At 37.7% G+C, this 17,387-nt stretch overlaps 1 protein-coding gene across 3 annotated transcripts in view; it reads right to left on the bottom strand.

Annotated features, from left to right (window-relative positions):
* Positions 1–676: 676 nt before the first annotated feature.
* Positions 677–17,387, bottom strand: part of RORA (RAR related orphan receptor A) — a 354,043-nt gene continuing 337,332 nt past the window's right edge. For all 3 annotated transcript variants that reach the window (XM_041418519.1, XM_041418521.1, XM_041418520.1), the window contains 6 exons: positions 16,967–17,088; positions 15,742–15,874; positions 14,961–15,068; positions 13,515–13,625; positions 12,155–12,267; positions 677–10,910 (listed from right to left, as the gene is read on the bottom strand). In XM_041418519.1, the coding sequence (XP_041274453.1) occupies positions 10,746–10,910; positions 12,155–12,267; positions 13,515–13,625; positions 14,961–15,068; positions 15,742–15,874; positions 16,967–17,088 (752 nt within the window). In that variant the 3' untranslated portion in view covers positions 677–10,745. The remainder of the gene's footprint in view (positions 10,911–12,154; positions 12,268–13,514; positions 13,626–14,960; positions 15,069–15,741; positions 15,875–16,966; positions 17,089–17,387) is intronic.

Here is a 17,387-nt window from a genome sequence, read left to right as displayed (position 1 = left end):
GGTTGATCTGTAGGTGAAGGCTGCTTCCAGATACAGTGCTGCAAAGATGAATGCTAGAATCTATTTCTGGATCATGGTCAGACATATAAATACTGAGCTGTTAAAAGCTCTGTCAAGACTGAGGCATTTCTGAGTAGGTGCAGAAGGAGAATTTCACATGCCTGAAGTCTTAAGACCAAGCATGCTGCTGACACATTCAGGTATTCCCAAAGTTAGCACAGCAGAGGGGAGTGGCACCTTTGACTTTTGATGCCTAAATTATATTAAAACTTTGATACCCAGATTTTGATACCTACATCCTCATTTAGATCTGACCTAAGGTAGTATTTCTGCTGGGAGTGCTCACTGGGAGGGTTTTGTGCCAAATTTCTTGTATTTTGCACTTGATGTAGTGAACCGTGATTTCAAACAAGACGCCTTCAAACAGAGGGAAGCTGCATTAATCCACATTCATTCTGGAAAGGTTTCAAGCTCTCCTTGGCCAAAAGGGGAACTTAAAAGGTGTCTGGGGGTCACCTTGTTTCCCTGCTGCTAACAAAACATGATGCACATGCTAAATCAGCTCTAATAGATGTGTAGTCTGATTTTGTACCAGTGCATTCCTTAAGGAAGAAACCTAATAAAACGCAATTCAGAAAACCAAGGAAGATGCGACTGAGAAAAAAATTAAGACAGATTTTTCCATTAGAAGCTGAAGTTTTATTACAGGATAAGAGTACATAAAGCACATCTAAAATCGATGTGTTCAATGCACTTAATAAAGGTAATGTAATATTAAAGGTACGGTTTCTAAGTACAATATAACAACATTCATATTAGAATGAAAATTGGAGTATTTAAAAGACAACATTAAATCTCTTATTTTTACAGTCATATTTACAAAATGAATCAAAATACTTTTTTCGGGACCGAGTAAAATAACAAACTTGAATATAAGCAGGCTATTGTAAGAGTGAGTTGGAAAGGTCTATGGAAGGGAGAAGTGAAGTGACTGGGTAAAGATCATTAGCAAAGGTTTAGTACAATACCACATCCTCTTGATGGCTTACATTTTATTGTGGCTAGAAAAGGGATTTATACATACTGTACACATAACAGACAGCACATATTTACATGTACAGTATAATTGCATTAAACTTGTGTGTATTTACAGAAATTTGAGCATATCACTCAACGAGGTTTTTAAGTCTGTGTGCTTCATCTTCAATCTGATGTATATTTGTAATCAGCATTTATTCTGGCGTTGGTATGTTGAACATTTAGTAAAGAGGGAGGATAAATGTTAACCAAATGGTTTTGCATAAATATATCAAACTGTTAAAACAACAGGGAGAATGTGTTCCTGGCATTACCTATAGGTTGGTACATACAAATTTAAGAGTGAGTCCTTCTCTCTTTGAAAATATCAAAAGGTGACTTAAATCAAGAAGGGAAAACAAAATTGTCATGGCTTATATTTAAATAAGATTGTAGCTTCAAGAGGTTTTTATAATTGTCCTGATAGTGTTTGCAGTTAAACATTCCACTTATGAAAATATACCCATGGTGCAGTAAAGTTTGTTTTTGTTTTTAGGTCAACAGTATGTTTGCTGTTTAAAAAAAATTATTTATATATATATATTCCTTGGATTGAGGGTATAAAAGCAGTGCATGGAAGCCAAGAACCATGGCTTTAAAATTCACTACCTTCTATTATCAAAAAGTGCAGTAAACAGAAACATTGTTATTAATAAATTGCTCAAAAATCTTTGCTAAAGATCTTATAAATTCAGTAATATTACAGAAAAATTCTAATAAATATTTAAAAGGTTAATTACCTCCTTAGTTAGATATTTGATATCCATCAGTTTTTAAGAATGAACATGAAAACAATATCTAGAATGAAAGGAACAGGGGACAGGAATATTTTGAAGGGTATGTGACTAGGTAAATTAAGGTATACATGAAAAAAATAAAAACAAAACCCCCATACCTGACAAAATGTTGCAAATTCCACTTCTTAATTAACTTTAGTTGCTACTGGCTGTCCTTGGATACGTATGCATGGTGTATAAAGCATATCCAGGGACTGAATTTACAGAACATTCCTATTTACAGTAACTGCAGTTAAGTGTGTGGGCATGGCCCAGTAACATCCGCAGTCTGAGCGTGTACAGATCCTATTTAAAGTGAGGAGGGAGGAAGGCACCCAGCACAATGACATCTAGAAATTTCCCATGCAACAACAGCATAGAATTCTCCCAACGAGCCAAAGAACTACCTCCCTTTCAGACAGACAGCACATTGTAATTATTTTATACTGGCAGATTAGATGTTTTTCTTATTTGGAATACAATACAGGCAGACTCTTTTAGTAACCAAAAGGATAACAAGCTGGACAGAACAATTTTAATAACATTAATAATTAATAATGTTAATAATGTAGAAAAAAAATTCTACATTTGATATCAAGTATCTGTACCGGTGAAGTAATTTTCTCCTTATTAAATATACTATAGAATAATTTATATAATGACACTATGCATTTAAAGAGAAAACCATGTCCCAAATCTTGTACTCTGATACAGGTACTTGTTTGGCATATGTTGGTGTATATATATATATACACAAATATATATATTTATATATAGTTATACTCAGTGAAATTAACAAGACCCAAAGGTGGTATTGTCTAGGAATAAAAGGGGTTTGTTTGTTTTTGTTCACAAAAGTAACTTATCTAGCACCACACATCAGAAAACACAAAAATAGCACACTCTAGTTCTAAACAGCTATGTCTAAAATAGATTATATAGTAAAACAGATATTATACAGCATAATGTGGTATTTGATAAACAGATAAATATTTGCACTGTGTAGGCTGTTTATAGTATAATTTTATCTATACAGAATGAAAGCAAAAAGTTAACTGTATAGAGGTGAGCAGAACAACATTGAATATTATGACTCCAAAGCAGAGACAAAGTTAGAGTTGAAAGAATAGAGCAAGATAAAATGTTTACAGGCCATTACAAGTCCTTAAATTAGTAGTAAAATAAGGAATCAGTTGCTCAAGTTTAAGAAAGCAGTAAACAAGAGATTTGCATTTACATGCAGATGTCTAAAACTTGTATTTCTTTTAAATCTATGCACAAAAAGTCATTTGTTTTATTGCTTGACATTCAGTTATGGCTGGAATATTTTTAACCTTTTTTTTTTTTTGTACTTTGGAAACAAGAATATTGTTAAAGGTGCCATAAAAATGGACAACATTGAAAACAGTTTGCAAATAAACCACCTAACACTGCAGTTCTTTATACATTTTAAAAAGCCTTGTCTGGGGTTTGTCATATGTTAAATATATTTAATCTGGGAAAATACATTGTAGCTTGAAGCCTCCCATTGGCCCAAACATCCAATACAAAAACACATCTCCAGAAAAGGAGCAGGCAGACAATACAGTTACATCTAAAGAAGCAGCCAGTTAATGTCCTAATACTTCAAATAGTGACCACTGTTCTGTAACTTGTTTCTAAATCAATGTAGAAATGAGGAACATTTTGGATTTAAAAAGGTGTACAGTACGTATGCCTTTTTGTGAAATAAAATTCACTGTATTGCTTATGAATTCTCTGCATTAGATATAGATAGCATTACAGATTGCAAGTTCCTGTAAAGTTTGTGCATCTACATTAAGACTTTGTGGGGTAATTCAGGGTAGTGTTTCTCAAACCGAAAGTCACAAGTGGTTGTTTGAATGCCGCCCAAGTGTTTAGATCACGGTCAGAACACCCTGCCAGGCACACCCAGCTCTGCTCTTTGCGAAGTGCAGGTTCTCCAGCAGAGCACGTGCTTGTGCTGGCTACAGGAGCGCGCTGGCCACGGAACTCGGGAGCTGCAGCTCAGCCCCACGGCCTGGAGGAGCTGCAAGAGCCGGCTGGGGACTGCACTTGGCAGCGGCCAGAGTTCCCAAGTACCTGCAGCAGCTTGGTTCCTTCAGTTAGGAAATGCTGCCAATCCTTCCAGCTGATCCACACTCCCTGCCCCAGGAAACCTAAGTCAATTCCAACACAGAGAGCCCTGTGCAGAAATATAGCTCATAGAGATTGTGCTTTCAGAAACCTTGAGAAACACTAACATAGGAACACAAGTATACATAGGACATGTGAACACTGAAAACATGCAGATGTTAACGAAGTGTGATGTCACACATCAAGTTGAACAACTTGATTGTGAAGTTCAGCTTGAAGAAGTAATAAGATTATGAGGGAAGACATACAAGTGAATATTGTGGCAGAAGAAGTGAGCCTATGAGTATTGATCTGAAGCCTTTATCATGTTTTGTTTCTTATTTGGATAGCCTACTTATTGCTATAAAGTTATTGCTATATTCTCCCAATGATAAAGGCAAAAAAAAAAAAAAGGACAAACAGCAACATTATAGATGGAAAAGGTAGAATACAGCTTCTGTTTAGATGTTAAAATTCTATTTAGTACCTGAATAAAGTTCCAGAGAAAGACTGTATATTACGTTATGTATTTTTCTCCTCAAGTCCAGTGACTTAGCATTATGAAGCAAGCCATTATCACAGTACTAGAATTAAAGCACATACTGCAAGGATTTTTAAATAAATACTCATTTACATTTTCTTTTTGTTGTTGTATTTGGTATTTGTATGCATTTGCCCTCATTTCCACCAAATGATTAACTGACAGAAATACTTAAACAAAAAGAAAGAGTCTAATATTCATATATATTAATGGATGTAACTTTAAAAGTGATAAATATTAGTATTAATAATTAAAAATAATTCTAATAGTTATGTTTCTCCAGCTAGGGAAAATAAAGATGTTCTGTGCAATCTGAATCAGCTAGCACAGGTAGAATTCCATACTCAAGAGAAAATTGCCTATTATTTTTGGAAATTGTGTAGTAAGTGCTGTTTCTGGCATATATATTCATAGGTTTGTCTATACTGAGGAGTTTAGGAATGTCTAGGGAAAAAAATAGACATCATTTGCACAGCTTACACTGTGTAACTTGTTTTGTTCATCAAGTACGGACTGGGGATTGTCTATGCCAATCCAAAAAAGGATACTGTAATGCTTGGATCATCCCACTACACAGTTAAAACATCTTATAGGTTGTCCATTCAAAGTGTTTAATTGATGTGCAAGTATGTAAAGAATAGGGTGCACTGTCAGTCAGCAGTAGGAATTCTCTTCTGCTGAGGACGCTGGAACACCAACTGATTGTACTTGCTAAGCACTTGCTGCCTTGGAAAGCCATTCCAAGCTGAACTCAGCTTCAGCTTGTGAAACCTGAACTATGCTCTCCCTATTCATTAAGCAATCTAAAGTAACCAACTGTATACCTGTGAAAAAACCCTCAAAAATACCAGAACACTGGGGCTTTCTCCAAGCAGACACATTGGATGGAGAAATCAAAATTCACTCTCTTTCCAATGTAACCAAGGTACTGAAGTCTTGCTCATTTTGTTCGTAGTTGTTTACTTGCTTTTCTACTTGCATTTTCAAAAGATTGTGAAGCCATAAAACAAAGCTAATTGGGACAGGCTTCAAGCATCCCATAGTTTGGCACTGGGAGATTTCTAAACATTGTTGGGTTTGGTGCCATTGTAAAATCACTTGGAATTGCTGTATTTGACGTACTAGGTCTGTAAGTTTCTTCAGCTGCAGTGTTTCTTTCCAGTCAGGTTTTGGCTTTACCACGAAACATCTGCAACAATGACAGACAACACTGGAAGTGTTGTTCTTGTATTCCTGCAGATCTGTGTTCCTTTCTATGTGACTTCACTGATGAAACCTAACCATGACCTTGTTCATTCTTACTGTATTCTCACAAAGTGATTCATTTCTTTGATAACACTTTAAATACTAAAAAGCTGCTTTCTATTGCAGAACACTGAATTTCAGCTGGAAAAGTAGTCCTATCATTATAAAAATGTTCAGAGGGTATTGAAATTAATGTAAATCATTTATTTAGTGGGTCAGCATTTATTTTCTAAAATACAATTGTCAAATCTTTGCACTATTTGGAGTACTTCTGTTTTGAGCACAATACCAACCGAGAAGCAGCTCTACTGCAAGAGTGAGCAAGACAATGAGGCACGCATAGAGCATTTAGTTAAAAAAAACCATCCAGTTCTCTTGTGCCTGGGGGCAGGGGGAAGGGAAGAAATACTAGCATATTTTTTAAAAACTAATTTGTTCCACCAGCAGTACTGGCCACCCTGTTGAAGAGTTTTAGAAGATCCCTGAGCACATTAGTTTCTGACTTATAACCCCAGCTCCAAAATGATAGGGCTTCTCTTGTTGATAACGAGATGGATTGTCATTCACAGTTAAGTCAATCATAAGGTGCTTAATCTATTTACCCTTTTTTTTCACCAATCAGCACAAAGAACTGTCAGAAAATAACTTTTATTTTTCTTTTTTAAATAATAAAAGGGCACAAAATTTAAACAATCAATATTTTGTGACAGTGGTTTAGGATTATTATCTGGCTGCCCCTCAACAACAGACAAGTGATTCAATCGACATTCCTTAGCAAAAAAAAAAAAAAAGGAAAGAAAAGAAAAGAAAAAAGGCAAAAAAAAAAAAAAAAAATCCTGTACAAATATGTATTTTTCCCTGAGGGATCAAGGTTACACCCGCAAGTGCTCTATGTACATATTGCACTGTAGAGGAATGAAGAACATGTGCAAAAAAAGCAACAATGATTGAAGCTTACTAATCAAACCTTTTAATCATGACTGCTATGTCATCTTGCATTTTGGAATGTCGGAACACAGCTATTCCTTTAATCTAAAATGTAAAAATAAAAAACAAGAAAGAAAAAGAAAAACGCACCTCTACTATGGCACATTCAATGAAATAAAAATTTTCCAAAGACAAATAGACAAATTCCATCAAGAAAATAATACAAAGTTCGTTCGTTTGTGGTTTTTTTTTTTTGTTTTTTAGAAAAATTACATTACTTTCTTTCATTGTTTCACATTACAAAATCTTTTTTTTTTTTAATGTTTACACAAATCACATTTTATTGCAGGAATATTTCAAGTGCCATCAAACATTTATAGAAGGGTTAAAAAAATAGAAGTCTCTCTAAAGTGGTCCAGACAAGGCTTTGTATAGAATAAATCTTTTTACCACCTTCTATTTTTGACTTAAGTATTTTGAATACATTTTCTTTATTCCATTGACACTTAACAGCCTAGAAGCAGCCGCTCACACGTCCCACGCATTCACTCATGTGCGCACACAATGGACTCTCTCACACACACAGGTGCACATAGACAGATATCTTGGTATTCATACTAAGATAAGCTAATAAAGAACAACCAAACTTAAAAACAGCCTCCCTTTTTAACTAATTCCATACATCAAACAATGCTGGAGGTGATGACATATTAGGGTGGTTCATATGACAGTATAGTCTAGTAGCTCTTCCTAGAAAGCCAGAAAATATCTCCAGGGATAGACAGAACTCCCAAGGAAAAAGCTTTGCAGACTCTGAGGACTAGGTCATCTAAACTCAAAATGTTATGTTCAGCTATCCTAGTGTTTTTATTTGTAGTGAACTGGGCAGATGATGAAAATACTCATGTGAATATCCATTGACCTCCAGTGGTTTTTAACTGGTTGATCATCTGACAGCAGGCCACAGTCCCAGGGGTTTTGCAGAGGGCACCTCCTCTGCTGTGCTGTGTTCTTACACGGCCATCTCCGACCAGCCACTCTGGTGTTATTCTGAGTCCCCTTACATAAAAACCTCCTTGGCAACAGATATCTTATCAGTGGTCTGCTGGTTTTTCCCCTCTCCAGGAAGGCCAACCCAAAAGTCTATTGCCAAGTGGCTGTTAACTGTGACCAGGAAAGCAGAGTTACTTGGGGTGTGTGTGTTCAGCCTGATTTAACAAGGTCCCAGTACACATGAGCTCCCACAAACAAAAACAACAGTACTTTCTGGCCTGGAAGATCAGTCTCAGCTAAGGCCCTATTTGAAACCTTTTTATTGTCATGTATTTTATTAGTAAATGCTCCAAGACTTATATTGTCAATGATTTATGAATGTAAATATGCTAAACAGAATCCAAACAAAACCACTGGTGCCTAGATACCTGGTAAAATACTTATATTCATCATGAAAAGGTAAGAACAGGATGTGACTGAAAACTAATCCCCAATATTTTGCCTGGTAGTCTACATTGTCAGAAGTAGGAGGTGTATCTTGCTCTAAAAAAGTAAGGTCTTACTTCACTATTCATTAGTTGACACTGAGATTAAGTTTAGTTGATCTTTACAGGACTAGCACCTAAGGCTGGTCACATTCAGAAAACATTTGTTAGTTTAAAGAGGTGCTTCAAAAATAGGAATACACATTACAATGCAAGTACCATATCATGCCAGTTACTCCAATAAAGTAAACAATGATCCTAAGAAAAGTGTTTCAGTGGGAGTGGAGTGAGCACGTGCTGGGCTGTGAGCCACCTCTTCAGGTGCAGGCAGGATGGAGCAGGAAAAAGACAGCTCTATGGACTTCTTCCAAAAGCCCTCTCCTGCCTCCGTCCCGGTGCTCACAGCCCTGCAGCTGTTCCCTTCCCGCACTCCAGGGCACACTGCTCTGAGGAGGAAGTGTGATGCTCTGCTCTTGCCCTCCTTTCAAAGCCTAGAGATGAGTGATAGCTGTAACCTTCCCTGATGTGCTAGACTGGAACATTTTTAATAAGTGTCATAGATAAATGTTTCTGTTTGACCCCAAAGGAAACGCATTCAAATCACAGAATAAACCTGTATTCTGCCAATAAGAACCTGCTGATCTGATTCTCCTTTTTAAAATTCTTAAGCTTCAGTGTGCGTCTATTCACTTGTTACTTCTCAACAACTAGAACCTATATAAGAGATTGTTTACCCTTGGAAGTTAAATCAGTAGGGCACATTCAGTCTCATTCCTTTTAATTTTTTGATGTTCCCCGCTTTTTCTTAGGTAGTTCATCAAAACTGCATTTGTGATGGCCTACAGGGCATCCAGTTATGAATCTTCATCTCATCCAAACCCCAATATCCACCTCTGGCTCAAACAGCCACAGTTTGCAATGTTGTTTATGTGAACCTGCTTCCTTCAGAAATACATTTACTGCCAGCTTTGCTCAGAGACAGAATTCTTCCTGAAGGGAATGGTAATTAATAACACTGCAAGATTCAGCTTATTGCTTGGTTATGCAATACAGGAATCAGAAGTACAGAATGCAGGTTTCTGATATTAAAGATTTCCAGGCTTGTACTGAGTACAAACTAATGCTTTCTAGCAACAGTGTGCCTTTCCTTTCTTAGTCTGTTCCCATCTGATGAACTTTAAAGTGCATCTTTTTAAACAAGGAGAGAACAGACTTCTCTGCTCAGCTCCCTGAAACCAAACTGCTGGATGCTGGAACAACAGGGGTCAGTGTGTCTCATCTCACTGAAGCCAAAGCTATGGATTTTGATAGGTTACAGCTTGGCATTTGAAGGCATTGTTTACGATATGGAGTACAAAAGTATGTAATATTACATGTAAAAATTACATTTCTGCAAGCATGTCATACACACATACTTTTACTGTAGATACAGACTTGAATAAATGCTTTCAAACCTGGATTTATGGTGGGCAGGAGTACACTATTTAATAGCCTGATTTTCAAAGATGCTGTCTAACCCATTTGTAAATGATCTGTAATTAATTAGTTCAACTCTGACAGTGGAGACTCAGAACCTTTGAAAATGAGGCTTTTGACTTTGAAACATTCCGGTTTGAAAGACTTGAAAATAAAAGTACCTTTGAATTTAACTTCTGAAAAGATTATTTTAATGTAGAAAATTGTCATTATTTTCAACTCTTTAAAAAAATCTCTAACCATTTCAGGATATGACCAGCCTCTCTTTAAAAGTAACATGGAAAACAGCAGCATAAATACCTCCCAATGTACCAGTACCTGCCAAACCTTTTTCAGTTAAACTTGAATTTCTGGTGCACATGCAACACAACAATGAACACGCTAGCATTTAATTTAAAGAAAAAGGTGCAAAATGAAAGTGCCTTATCAATTCAACAAGAAAAGCTATACCAGTAACTACATTTTATATTAATTAAAACAATATATAAACAATATCTCTTTTGCTATATATAGTCTTCATGCCCATTTACCCTGTAATATATTATAATGCTATTGTTGCTATTGCTATGGACCCTTTTCATGCCGTTCTGTCTACTGGCAAACAGTGGTAGGTGAAAAAAAATCGTCCTTCATGAAACAATGAGCAAGTTGTGCAAACTGATGCTGAAATCTCTGCAATGCACACCAGTCGCTGATTACTAGGTGGACTCTGTTCTGACCAACAAATTGATTGTTCTGTCAAAAGTCTGGGCAGTGAACTACAGGAGAAAACAACCTTCTGACATGAGTACCCTCAGTCTGTGTAAACAGAGGTCAAGGATTGAGAAGTTGAGACAGAAAAAGGGTCCATATTTGTAGGCATAATGGAAATCATATGCATGAGAAAAACAAGTTCAACTTTGTTTCATTGTTTCCCATCCTTCGCCTGACCCCGACCGCCAAGAGATGTGCAGTGTGTTGGCTCCCTAGGTCTGTGCAGGGCCATATAAAGTGTCTTGGTTTTCTTTCTTTTTTTTTTTTCCTTTTTTTTCCTTTCTTTTGTTTTAATGTTTGTACTTCAGACATTCTAGAAGTGCTTAGGTGATACGTTTACCCATCAATTTGCATTGCTGGCTCAAACTCTGAAGTGAACAACTCCTTGTAAAGTGGAGGAAAATGAAGTCGCACAATGTCTGGGTATATTGCTTTAAATGCCATAAGCTTTTCTGTATGTCGTCCACACAGTGCTCTTAAAGTAGACACTTTGCATATTAACTGTAAAAAAATGAACACAAGTCATATGGTCATACATGGAACCAGGCCTCCCAATCTTGCTGTAAGGATTAAAGCTCTCCCAAACCAAATTATTAACTGAACAAGGACATTTCAGATGTACAGTCATGTGTATTTGCTAGAAGTATTTAAGTAATGGACTCATAGCTATTTTTGAAATAATCTTTTTTAAGGTCTTAGGAAAATGTGGCATTAGGTTTCCTTGCTGGATTGAAAAACAAGTATTTCAGGGCTGGATCTTCACTCATTAAATTATCCTCTTGAAAGAAGGCAATCCCAGCTGCTTTTCAACCCTCAGTGAATATTATGGAGGGAACTGGCAATGCAATAGATTAGACTTTTTTACCTTCATTCAAGTAAGGTAAAAAATATGTACTTCAAAAGTATCATGAGGGTACTCCCTGAAGTTATTGAGTAAAGTATTTTTATCAACACATAGGGAAGACTCTTTCTTCTGACAAAGGTATCCAAAGTATACACTCAGAGAAAATTACATGAGCTAGGATTTGAAATTAAGAAAATCTGCATAGCCCGGGCTGGACCATCCTACTTTCTATTGTAAATAATTCTGTGCTGTGAAACAAAGCATAAGCTCTGGCTGTGCAGAAGTGTAAAAGGAACTGTCTCTGCAAGCTAAAAGTAAAGTGCCTGTATTTCCCCAGTTCTTCAGATTTACTTCTTGTAACATCACACCAGTTTCCCATTTCTGAGAAATTACATGAAGATACTTTAGTATATAATAGTAGGTAGTGCCTCTTTTTCCTAGGAATCAGTATTTGGAAGAACTGAGAAAAAGGCTGCGTGGGGAACTTCTCACAGAAGTCAGAAAAACAAGTTTAGTTTGTGTGTTGTATGTTGTAACAACTTAATTGTCATGCAGGCAGCAATTCCACAAATACTAAGGCATGCATGTTGTAGCACTGAAATAGTATTCTGTGTAGCAGGAGTGTTGTGTAGGAGAACTATCACAAAAACCTTCATCACTTTTCATGAAGTTCCACATAAAAATACTTCCTTTCAGACCGTTATCAACCTTGTTCCCTAGAACACATCATTTCACCTCTTCTAGGTTTAAGTAACCAAGTTCAACTGAGCAGCTCGATTTTGAACAAAGAATTCTGGCTTTTTAAATAAATTGTGTATGAGCTTTTACCCCATAATCAGGGCAGTGTTCAGATGAAGCCACTCTTTCACAGTCCTGTGACATGGCACAGGATGGCTCTTACCTTTGTTAGAATTCCATCTTCTCGGTGGTTCTTCTGTAGGACGTGCTGAAGTGCTAGCTGGATCTTCTGTTGGAGTTTTTCAATTTTCACTTTCTCCTGAAGCCATGAGCGATCTGAATATAAATGGAGTTCAAACCTCTAGTAATGCACACAGGGATCGCAGCGCACCAGGAAGTACTAAGTGTGTTACACATTCCTTTTTCCTGTCTGCAACCTTCCTTTCAATTGTGGTATACTTTCATATAGAAAATGGGCTTCAAAATTAATAGGTTTTGAAATATATTTATTACATGCACTTAAAGTTACTTTTATAAAGTCCTTATTTAGGAGAATGCAATGCATCTGAGTAAGATCTATTATTCATTTGCAAGAAAATCAGTAAAATGCAGGGTGTTTACAAAGTGAGCCTAGCAACTTTTTACCGGGAAATGAATAGATCATAGAATGAACAACTAGTTGGAGAGGATCTTCTTACTAAGATCTTACAGAAAACCAGCACAACTTACAGTGACTGACAGAAAAATCAGATGCAAAGATTCAGCTATTAGAGAAAAAGCAGCTGAACTTCCTGGCAGAGAAGCAGTATTAGCTGCCACATTCCTGGTGTGACAGAACTGTAGGGCTCTGTAGCCTGCTAAAACACAGGGCTAACACACTTCCTGTCCAGCCAACCATATGAGCACATATTTATGACAGACTCACCACTGCTAATAGAAGTTTGCATCCCCACTCCTGAGTCCACTATGCTGCAGTCTGAACTCAAGTTTCCTTCCTCAGGTATCAGTCCAGGCACAAACTGACTTTCTGCCCCAGTACCTTGTTCCACCTGACCCAAGAAGCCTTTCCAGGACCTGGAGCACACTGTGCACATTCACCTGTGATTATTAACTTATTATAGCCACAGGCATGGCAGACCCAGTCTGACTTTTGGGGTAACTTGGATGTCTTGCACCATAATTCTCTGTGTCCCCAGTCACACTAAAATGGCACTGCTGGAAATTTTCTGTTGTGCTGCAGCTGCAGCACACACACATAGAAAGCTGCCTATGGGAGCTCACTAACTGCCTGTCTCACCAGGATTGGCTCACGAGTCTCACACAAATGCATTTAAGCCTCTGCAAAAAAGCTGAGTCCTCAGTAAGGGGAAAATGTGGAAAATATGGGCTTAGATTAGGATTTCCAATTTAACAAATTGGTTCCTAAATTTTCATGTCTTTATTAAAATAAAAAAATTGGTGAGGAGACACTCAAAAAGGTGGTATTTCCACAACGTCTGATAATTGTAATGTTATCATTAAAAAGGCCTCCAAATAAAAACAACCCCTACCAAATAAATCTAGAGGAAATCTTCATCTCTTACCTGCTGACATTAAAACAAACGCAGAAAACAAAGCTATCTCATCTTCTGTCAGGTGCATAGAACATAAGCTTTTTCCAAATTCAAACACAAAGCTAATGAAGTCTTCACAACCTGCCAAAAAAAAGGTAAGCGCTTATTTAAAACTACTTCAGTGCTACAGAGGCTACAGAGTTATTGATTTATTCTGATGGAGATGAGAAATAGATGTAAAACACTTCATAGGTGGTCTTCTCCTTAAGGACTGTCAAGTGATGGCAGTGAGATCTCACTCATCCTTGAGGGTATTACTGCACTCCCACAAGTTCCCAGCTCCCACATCCTGGCAGCCAAGATTCTCCAAGTTTTGCAGAGTGTATCTTTCCTACACTGGGTTCTCATGGGGTAAATATGGAAAAATCTCGAGCCATTTATTTTCAAGCTCAAAACCTTTGTTTCTGTTCTAAATGGAACTTTGTCATGTCAGTGTGGACTGAAGTTCTGATTTTAAGATTATTGAGCACACAGAGTGGGGAAGAGAGGCACACAAGGGACATGCAGGAAGCAAAGGGAGAAGCCATGACTGAACATGGTTCATGCAGAAGAGGAACTCTGTCTCCTTCCATCCATTCTCTTGCTCACACAGGTGTTATTCAGGTTACTGCTGCTGTCACACATGCAGGTACAGTCTTTAAAGTGGGCCCTGCTCTGAAGAGCATCACAACCTGAGAGACGAGGGTTTTCCTCAGCCTCCCCAGCCTAAACTTCTGGATATAGCTGGTAACAGATCCAAGTAGTATTTCCTTAGGACCCAGAATTGTTTGTGCTCTGACCTTGTACCTTGAGGTGTTTTAGAAAGGCAGAGAATACTTCAGTAATTGTCCAGCATTCTCCATTTATGTATTTCCATTGCCTCCAAAGTGGCTTACAGCCCAAATCTATACCCAGTGAATACATCCTTTTAAAATTTTAAAATACATGGGAAAAAATTTCAAAATTGCATGTGGTTTAATTTTACAAAATGATTTACAGTATTTTACCAGCAAATAACTGGACTTGGCAGATTTTAAAACACCATTAACATCTTCGAAGCAGTAACATCAGTATGTCCCAAACTGGCATAAAATCTGCTGCCTTTTCCAACAGGATATATGAAACATTACATTAGATAGGAAATCTGGGATTCTCTTCTCCACAAGTTATCCAAACTGCTCTACCCTACTCAAAATGCTGAACTTCAGCACCAACAGTCCTTTACTGCACGCAGTTCAGCTGTTTTACCTCCTGAAATCAGCTTGGCCTCAAACAGAGCCAGCATGACAGCTTACAAAACAGCAGTCTGAGCTCCAGAACTCTTTTATTTGAATACTATAGACTGATTTTTCAAAGCAGCTGTTTTCCCTTGCTTTTCCACCTTATTATTTTTATTGTTGGTTTTTTTTTTTTTAAAGACACAACACATTTCCTTACCTAAGGACTTGAAAACCTCTGGGCTAGCATACTTGCCATCAAAGTAGACTGTGTTGTTCTGGGAGTCAAAGGCACGGCACATTCTGATGAACACAACCTCTAAAGACCCTAGAACAGAAACAACGGATGTTTGACTAGGGAAGGAGAGCCTTCAGTTGCAAAGAGCAAGTGAAGATTTAGTAACAATGCTCTGCATTCATTGTCAGTTTAGTAGAGTAGTAAGTTGCTGAGGTGTAACAGAGCATAGTTTGGTTTGCTGGTAGAACTACATGAATTCTCATAAACCCCTTTAGAAGTTTTCACTGAAGAAACTTAGTTAATGCTAATGAACTCCAGTGATTTTTTTAGAGGAATGAAGTCTCTGAAGCCAAAGCAGCTCATTTAGATATATGTTCACCAAGCCTTAACAACTTGGTCCAGTATTTGTCACCTGAATTACTGCTACAATATCTTGCATAGAACAATTTCGGTTTTTACCTTAAAATATTCACTATCAGCAATAAAAAAAAAAAAATTAAATCAAATTTTTACATCTTAACACACTCATTGCTCCCTTTCTCCAAGACGAAAATTTAATAGATAGATTTGAACTCCTTCTCCCCACAATAACTAAGATGATGTTACTTCAAAGACAAGAAAATTTGCAAGGTTTTTCATTAGTTAATTTTAAATGATCACTGTAGTGCATATGAATATAAGTGTATGCAACCACTGTATATACCATGTAACACCTTCCTCAGGCAAAACTAATAGAAGCAGACCTTAAAGCTGACCCACATACCTGCTTTTAAAAGCACAATTTGATCATTTTGACACAGTTCCATAAAGCCATCAATGCGTTTGGCAAATTCCACTACATACTGTATAGCTTCTGTTATTTTGACTGCGCATAACTGCCACATTACCTCCCTTTGCTGTTTGAGAGAGAAGAGAAATTCAAAAATTACTAACCAAGCTTTGGAAAGCTCATTGTCAGAAAGTAAAACTGAGCTAAAGAAAACCCAACAACAAAATGGAGTGAGTTCTCTCCAACACTCCTGGCTACAATCTGCTTATAAGACAAGGGGAATTGACCTCAAAACCAGAGCTTCATGTGGATGAGTGACTATGCAACCATGGGAGACTTCTTCAATCATGTCAGAAGAGATTCAGCTTGGAGAGATTTTATCATAAGCCAAAAATGTCAAAGTGTAATGATTTTGGTCATTTCAGTGGGAATTTTATTCACTGCACGAAAATAAAATGCCAATTTATACCAGCAAGGCATGATCATGTTTTTTCCAGTGTTGAAAATAATGTAAAATGAAAACACCTAAAGTAGAAAAAATTGTACTCCGAAAGGTTAAATATTTTTCTGTGGAAATGAAAAATATGTTCCAAGAACAGTGTGCTTTAGCAGTGCTTCCCAAGGCCATTTTCCAAATGTAGCCAATTGGTAGCAGCTCGTGGATGGAAGGCATGCTGGAAATAACATTGATTAGATCTTACAATACCCTGGTGGCATGGCAGCACTGTGCTGCTGCTCCACAGGTAAAAGCCAAACCCTGAGGGACAACTGGAGCCTGAATCAGGGTTACAGTGAACCCCGAAGGCTGGAGATCTGATGGAGCTCTGTGTTTATGAACTCAAACTGAAGCACAGCATGTAACATCACAAACTTGGTGGCTTCGGCTTTTGTCGTTGTTGATCCAGGACATTGCAATTTAAGAGAAGAAAATAACATGCCAATTAGGATTGAAAAATTCCTATTATTTCCTATTCTTCCTTATCAGAGACAGATTTCAGGAGAACATCTTTGCCTTTTCCTAGACCTGTAAGAACCACAAAGGCGAAAGATATCCTGACCATATTGCTCCTTTTGATTCTAGTGTATTATTTTTTTTAAACACACAGAAATATACATTCCTGATAGTAAGGAGAAAGCAGTGAAAAAGTGAATTTTGCAGTGTGTTATGGAAATACCATGCTTTAAAGAAACCATGCCGTATGTTGGCATGCTTTCATACCTTGTTCTGATAGTTCTCGATTTCCTCCTGCAGAAAAGTTTGCCATGTTATCTGCTGTAACTCCTCTCTCAAGTACTGGCAGGTTTCCATGTGTGACTTGGAAATATTCTGTGCAAGATGTTCTAAAAGAAAGAGCAGGAAACGACACACGTTAGAGATGCAAAGCTATACCTTCAGACACGAGAAGAGCTCGTACATTTCAGCTGCAACAGGGGGAGGGTGGAAAAAAGAGAGAGAAAACTGCTTTGCTTTGAGGTTCCTTGGAGCCGGCTTCGGGAAGCGCAGCCGCTGAACGCGCGGCCGCAGCGCCGGCAGAGGGCGCCGGTGACCCAAGGTTGGGCACCAAGGGGGACACGGACACCGCCGGGCACGGCCACACCGGACACCGGGCTCGCAGGAAACCGGGAAGGAGCGGGGTCAT

The sequence above is a fragment of the Onychostruthus taczanowskii genome, unplaced genomic scaffold (genome assembly GCF_017590055.1).
Source record: "Onychostruthus taczanowskii isolate IOZ18803 unplaced genomic scaffold, ASM1759005v1 scaffold6, whole genome shotgun sequence".
Lineage (NCBI taxonomy): Eukaryota > Metazoa > Chordata > Aves > Passeriformes > Passeridae > Onychostruthus > Onychostruthus taczanowskii.
The sequence above is the reverse complement of the archived record's forward strand: the minus strand, read 5'-3'. Positions and strand labels throughout refer to the sequence as shown.